Below are 7,783 nucleotides of genomic sequence, written 5' to 3' on the forward strand. Positions count from 1 at the left end.
AGCCTTCAGGAAGGGAGTTAACCGTTAGTACTACATCCCCTTTTTTTTTTTTTTTAAAGTACAAGAAAGAAATTATTTACTGGAAAATATGAACACATTTTATATTTAAAAAAATCTTCAGTTTTGTGCTCTTGTTGACAGTCTCAAATACCCAGAAAATATGGGCTGACTTGTTTTTGATTGCTGTTTAAACAACAGATTAATTTAATAATCAGTAGGGTATTGGATGACAACAAATTATTGGTTGAAGCATCCAAACCCTGACCCAAATGACATTCTTATGTTAATTCATATTTTCTTTTAGGCTCCTGCTTTCTTAATAAAACCTATATTTTTGAAAATCATTTTTAAACACTGCAAATTGTCCTGAGGTACTATTTATTTCTTTAAAGTAAGTGAAAGAGATTACATTACACAAACAGAAGAAACTATAGACGGCTGCACATGCTTAGTGCCTGCTCCAAAGCCTAGTTAAAATCAATAGGTGTCTTTCCCTTGATTTAGATGGGCTAGATTTCAACAAATGCGAAGTGAACTGCTTGTAAGGGAAGCACTAATTTACTTTATAGAGCCCTTTATGCTCTTTGTGATTTATTTCTCACAAAACATTTTTGCCACATTCAAAGTATTTGAAAATATTATGCAAACCAACTGTTAATTTTTAATTATTTGCTTTGGACTCAACTAAGCAAACTACTCTTCCTATTTTAATTTTTCTTGCATGATCTTAAAAACAAATAATGGAAGACTGAATGCTACTTGGAGTGTGTTTGAGATAAAAATTCAACTTGAATATTTGTAAAAACCTTTGTTCCACAGTCATTCATCTCTACCTGTATCTTCTTTCAGTGAATATCATACTCAATTAATGGTAAGCGCAACACACTCTTGAATCAATGGAAAGACTCTCTAGAATCTGGATCAATTCCTTAGTGCTCCATAGTGCAATGCAAAGTACCCTAACCTCCCACTAAAGATGGTAGCTGTTAAGGGTACTCATCTTCCAGGATTGGACTCTCATATTTGGATCAATTGAGTCCATCTTTCTTAAATTATGAGCATTGAGCAATACACTTTCTTGTAAAAATATTTACTAGTAGTGAAACTGCGAAGCTGAAAACTGGGTCTTGAGATGTAGGTCTACAAAGGACTTTGGGTCAAATATCTGAGTAGTTTTGCAGGAAAGTTTCCTGAGTTATAATAAAATTTGGAAACCAGTGCAGTCTGCAATCTTAAATACAATCTGCAGATAGTTAATGACAGTAAGTGGGTAAACGGCATAATGAAGAGTGTTCCCATGAGAATCTATCAGTTCTTCAGAATTATTTCTTTATGGTTTGCCATTGCTTGTGGAGAAAAGTAATGGGTGCCTTGAGATCAGTTTTTTTGTTCCACTGTGGAACACAAAATGTTTTTCTATGAAAAAGATCTTAGCGCATTATTTTTAAAATACTATAATTTTCACTAAACTCAGTTTCCAACTCCCTGCTGTCCAAGAGTTGCAGAATTATGTTATTTTTGAAAGTTATTTCCTTTGACCTGAAATTACCTAAAAGCTCAGCCTTAAATCTGCATTCATTTGGGGAAAACTAGTACTATTAATCACTTTTTAATAAAATCAGGTCTTTTTCAGACTGTTTAAAAATAAAATGCTAATTTGTTATGTGAGTTCTCTATTTAAGCATTGACAATAAAATAAGGTTGCTTTATTTCTACATAGCTGGCACTGAGTATAACCATATCAGTGTAATGATAAATTGTGTTTGATATGTCAAGTTGAAATGTAATGGCATGATTTTCTTGAATTTGTATTTTCCATGCTATAAGAGATATTGTTGAACTAAAAGTGTTCCCTAGCATTAGTTTACAATGTACAGTTGCTATTTCTGTCCCCCAAAGCCATATGAAAATAATTACTCATACACGAATGCAAACATTTTCTTATAATTAAATATTAATTAGAAGTCAAAATTAATTTCCAATGCTTTTTATCTCTGTGTTCCCATAGCAATGCTATGACCAAAATGCACTCCCACTGAACTTTACAAAATGGCAATTGGCAGTTACTGTCTTTAAAATGAAGCTGCAGCCAAAAGACTGAAAGTACCAGTATGTCCTAATTCATTTTGATCCTAGTCATCTGTACAATAATAAATATAGAATATTCAATGTTCAGACCTGCAGTTACCATAGGTCACACCTTCACAATAAATGTGCATAATGATACAATCTGTTCCACTTTATAAAAATTAGTTAGGCTACTGACAAATTACTAATTGGTCACTTAAGTAGGTTAAAGTGTATTTTCCCAGCACAGCATCCTTTTGAACTCCTGCAGTAAGTGTGGCAATAAATGTGCAAACTGAATACTTTTGACATGTGACCCAGTAGCTTCAACACAACACTGACTTCCTTGCATGATGTGCTTCACTCTTTGTCATAAGGATACAAGATCTATACTCAAAAGTTTGTCTCTTGTGATAACAGTAAGTTCATATTGATAAAATGGATTTCAGTGATGTACTTTATTGTATCTGCTTTTTAAAAAGGTGGTTGGTTTATTACAAAGCAAAAAAATTGAAAAATTTCACAGAAACCTGCAAAACTCCAACTGTTCTCAATGGAGCAGGATTTTACCCTTGGTAGCTAACAGTATAGAGGCTCCAAATGGAAGAGCAGAGCTGTAGCAACTTTTCTTTGAACCAAATAAATCAAAGATTTCCTTTGATTTTTTGTGGCATTCCAGTGTTAGAAAGGATTCTTTTGCAAATGTTCATATGTTTGGGGACAATGATCACTGATCGCGGAGAAAGTTCAATTAAAAAACCGAAGCTGTAATGAAGTATAAGTGTATAGCTATTATTTGAATAAATTATGCGTGTTTCAAGACCCGTCAATAAGCCATCATAGAGATCATCCTCAAATCGAGGGACTGCTGCCATTGATGTTTAAAAATAGAGCGATATTCTACTTACAATGTACTGTCACTGCTATCATAAGCAATGTCACTTTACATTGATTTAGAGAGTAAAAGCGAGGAACAGGCATATTACCTTTTTTTTTTTTTTAAGGGGGTGGGATGGGATAGGAAGGCGAGCTGGGATGAATTCATTCTCTTTGAACATTTTTCTTTTAATATTCTGAGGGACTACTTTACTTGTAGTGTGGTAGAACTGACCAAGCGATAACACACTTGCTGGTGAACACTGCTTTCCAGCACTAACACATTAATGCTTTGAAGAACATCATTATTCTGCTCCCATTCGTTTCAGCCTAAGGACTTTAATCTGAGGACAAAATTAGAGAGAGAAACAGAGCAAGCAGATATCTCTATTTCTAAAGCCAGTGGGAGGACAGCTAACTAACCTTTCAGCTGTAGGGACATCTCAAGATTTACATTAATCTCTTGATTCATTTCAAAATTCTGTACAAGTCTGATATGTCAATTAGCAGCAGCCTGAACTTAATCAGTGTTTTTGGGTATAGAATAATATGCACTGTTTTAAGAATATTAAACCTTTAAATGAGCCCTGTAGTAACAAGAGAAACAACATCCAGGCGTGAAAGTTATCCAAGACACAATGTAACAGCTAGAGCTGCATGTCATTCAACATAAACTTAAGAAATTCAACTGGTTTGCTACAGATGTATAAAAAAATAGAAAGGGCTTACTTGAAACAGTCATCACAAGCAATGTTCCCCGTGGTCTCCTTTATAGTGCGCTCAGAAACAAAAGCTGGGTATTCAGTATCACAGGGCTCTAGGGTTTGTTTCTGTCTCTGGGCTACAGGCATAGACAAAAAAATCTTGATATTAACTTGGGAAGAACAGCACACCAAATTCTGAACATTGTGAGAGATATTGTATTAAACAACTTTCACTGAATGAAAATGTTACTCAACTTCTGCCACCCTGTGATGTTTCGCAGGCAGTGCATAATGCTTTATTTTTTAATTAAGAACACCCTTTTTCTATCTGTCATATGTCATTTTGTAAGACATTAACACTGAAGTACTTACTTATTCACAATTTAGCCTTAGCCAACCTTGCTTGCATTTGTTCACATTTTCTTCCCACACCACAGGCAGACATGCATTGTTTTTCTATTTCAAGTGCATATATTTATTATTTAACATCTCATTAAAATAGTATTTAAATTCATCTTCTAATGAAGGTACTTTAATTAAGGTATATCTTATTGTAGTCAAAAATCATTTCTGTGGATGATGAGGTGGGAAACTTTGCAGGATCTCAGGACTCGCAAAGAACAATATATTTAGGGGGCCAAAATATTACCTTGGTCAGAAGTGGTTCTCATTTTCTTGGTGTCTGTATCATATTTACTTCTTTCCTTCCCAAGCATACTGAGTAGCTTTTCATAGCATTTTAAATCCATAGTTCACTTAAAGTGCTTTATGGGGGAAGTTAATTATCCCTATTACCATTTAACAGATTGGGAAACTGAGGCACAGAGAAGTAGAATGACTCACTGAAGGTCAAACCACAGGCCAGTGACAGAGCTGGGAACAGAATTCAGGTGTTCTGATTCTGACCCTAGTGCTTTATCCACTACAGGTATATGCATACGTAAGCATCTTTAGACCTACCAATCTAATTTTTAGGTAGGAAAATCAGTCACCAGCTATGACAAAAACAAATCACATTGAACTCCACGGTTTTGCTACTCAAGGCAGTTTATCTTAAAGCAAATTATAAGCCTTCTAAAGTTCAATAGGAGGATGTTCTAAAGCTGGGTCTGTAGTTCAAACACAGACTCTAGGACATACACTTCTGAACTTTCTGGGGACAGTGAACACCTTTTACCTAAGTGTGGTTTCTGTTTTGAGATTTACCTTCATTTGTATCTACACATGGCCTCAGTAACAAAGCTTCTGAATGAACCAGAGGGTTTCAGATTTTTCTATACCCCTAATTTATATTTTCATTAATCACTGTAGAGCCCAAAGTTTAGAAAACCATTTATTGCCCTTCTGCAGTGTGTGACAGAAGTTATGTTGTATATGGACAGAAATAATTTCTTAGCATGGGGTTCAGAAGTTGCCAAGTATTTGGTAAGATTTAGTATCAGCAACAATGTGGACTTCTCCTATGCTTGCCCTGACCAGGAAGGAATTTTGCCCTCAAAGAGACTGAAAATCTCTCTTGAGCCATCAGGCATTGCTAAGGAAAGTAAAGAAATCTGACATTCCTGGGGGAGTTACTTTATTTTAATTTAGTAAGGGTAGCACTGTTGGGAGCTGTACCTAGGAATCTGAAGAACATACCTGGACACTTGCCCTTTGAATACCCCATTTTTCTTTTGGCTTTGCTAGTGCAAACTGCTTTCTAGATGGCTATGCCACCAAATTTAAATTAAATAAGTGAGCTGCATCAAAATGATACGTCTCCAGTGAGTTGAATTAGGGGATACTCTTTATAGTCTTATTCATTAAGGAAATGGAACGGGTGATATATATAATTACATGCTCCATTTTCAGCTACAACATGAAGGAACTTCCCTCAATCACATCGTCTCTATCCAGTGAAGTTATGGTAATTTTTTTGGCTTCAAGGAAAAAAAGGTGGTTGTAAATTAATAAGACTGATGTGCTTGGTCATTAAAATATAACTATGATCCCAGGCAGATATTTATTACCATTTATCAAAGAATGATGCTGAACATAAAGGATTTTTTCCAGACAAATGATTGGGGTGGGTCACCTCAGGACTCATTACATCCCATGGTAATAAACACAAGGCACACCAAGGTGCAAGATGTATTGGCAAGTTGATCATGCATTTGAAAGAACATTGCAAGTCAAATCTTCAGCCAGGTCCTTGAGCTGTCCATAGCACAAAGCAGCTGTAAAGAAGATACAGTGGCTTACCTGGGGATTCCTTCCATGTAAGTGAACACCACATTTCCTGTGGTTAGCCCAACAGCCATATATTACCTTCCCTTAAGGCCATCAGCACAGGAGCACATTTTATTTGTGATTTGGTATCCTTGGCTTCCAAAAAGAGCTATTAGGGGACATGCTAACCATGACTATGAGCTGCCCAAAAGACAAAACAGTGCCCACATAAAGCCACATATATGTTTTATGCCCCCAACCTGAGTGGGGATCATCACTGGGGCAAATTAAGATCTGACCTTGTAATCCTACATTGTAATTAAAGATCTCCATTTCTTGAAAATAAAGTACTTCAGATACAGCTACATTCCTAGAAGTCATATTATCCAGTCTTCATCTGTAAGTGCCCACTTCCCATTCTTATCTTGATTTATGGTGTTTGCAATAGTTGTACCATTCCCTAGCCTTAGATCCAGATGTTGTACTGCAATTCACTGCAATCTTGAGGCAGATGACTCATTCTGGTAGGCTCCTCTGCAGAGGGCATTTGCATGTCCTGCTGAATCTCATGTGTTCTACTTTTTGCCAGGATATTGGTCTGGCATACTAATGCAAGATGAAAGCTACACAAAGGTGACATGAATTTTAAAGTTACCTTTTTAGCTCCAATTCCAAAGTTGTGCTGTGTGCAAAACTGGACCTTTGACAGGAACTGAACTTTAAATGGTTACATTGGAAAACAGCAAGTGTTTGAAAAGATTCTTACTCTAATAAGCAATTCAAAAGCACCCTTGTTGCAACCCACCCTATTGCTTTTGAATTAATTATGAAGTATGATAGGATGTTTAATTTGGTTGAAACAGACTTTCCCTCCTGTGGGTAATTTTACCATTTTGAAATCTATTTTCATTCTGAACTGAAATGAATTTTAAAAAAGAGCTGTCTATGAAATTAAATGTAAAATTTGTTTTCATTTAAATGAAATCAAAGCATTTCATTTTTATTTCAATTTTCAAATTGTATATTATCTTAGAATTCATTACATCAAGTAAATTCATTCATTACATGAAGTGAACAGTAATTTCAAAGGAAAATATTTAAATTTACCACCTAAAAGTGCTTTCTTTGCTTGTTTTGAGATAAACTTATGCTCAGATTGATATGTTTCTGTGAAAAATTTTGCTCTAGACATAACATTTTCCATAGAAAAATCTTCTACAAGCTCTATAAAACATATGTTATAAACAGAATAAATGTGACAGTAATGTTTCAGTCAGAAAGGATAGTCTGGGATGTAGGGAAAAAATAAAAGATTTGGGATCATTCCTTTTATTCTATATTTACCTATTTTCTCTATCAAACATCCATGGAAGTCATTCCTTTTGTTGAATCATCTTTGCTATTATGTATTTGTACCATGTATTTTTAATTTCGCTTTATATTAATGCACTATCCCTATTGCAGTACTAAAAATGCACATGAACACACACACTGACTTCTATATAAACATATACAGCTTATTTTGTTAATAACTGAAAATATTGAAACAACAGGCAAAAAGTTACTATGAGCCATCTCAGTTTTGTATCTAAAATTCTTTTAAAATTAATGCATGTATAAAGTGCAGTTAAATATAGACATTATTTTCTTTGGGCCATCAGCATAATTTACACCTACCTTTTGCTGTTATATCTGAATGCCACCAACTGCATAGATTAAATTCCACCAGGAATCTAAACAAATTATCAAATATCTCCTGTTACATCACAGAGCATTGTCAAATTTCTAAATTGTCAGTAGCATGATACCATTCAACTTATTTCAAATAAAAACAAACAAAAACTTGAAGTTCATGCCGCTAGCCTAACTCCTGGGTTATTATCTTTCACTACACACATACACACACACACACACACACACACACACAC

General features: G+C 34.9%; 1 protein-coding gene across 1 annotated transcript in view; it reads right to left on the reverse strand.

Moving 5' to 3' along the window:
* CACNA2D3 (calcium voltage-gated channel auxiliary subunit alpha2delta 3) overlaps positions 1–7,783 on the reverse strand; it is a 1,192,973-nt gene that overhangs the window by 29,675 nt on the left and 1,155,515 nt on the right. The window contains exons 34-35 of the mRNA XM_019504610.1: positions 7,533–7,588; positions 3,673–3,784 (exon numbers count right to left, since the gene is read on the reverse strand). Coding sequence (XP_019360155.1) covers positions 3,673–3,784; positions 7,533–7,588 — 168 coding nt within the window. The remainder of the gene's footprint in view (positions 1–3,672; positions 3,785–7,532; positions 7,589–7,783) is intronic.

Source organism: Gavialis gangeticus, unplaced genomic scaffold, assembly GCF_001723915.1.
Source record: "Gavialis gangeticus isolate Ggan-Ray unplaced genomic scaffold, GavGan_comp1, whole genome shotgun sequence".
NCBI classification, from domain to species: domain Eukaryota; kingdom Metazoa; phylum Chordata; order Crocodylia; family Gavialidae; genus Gavialis; species Gavialis gangeticus.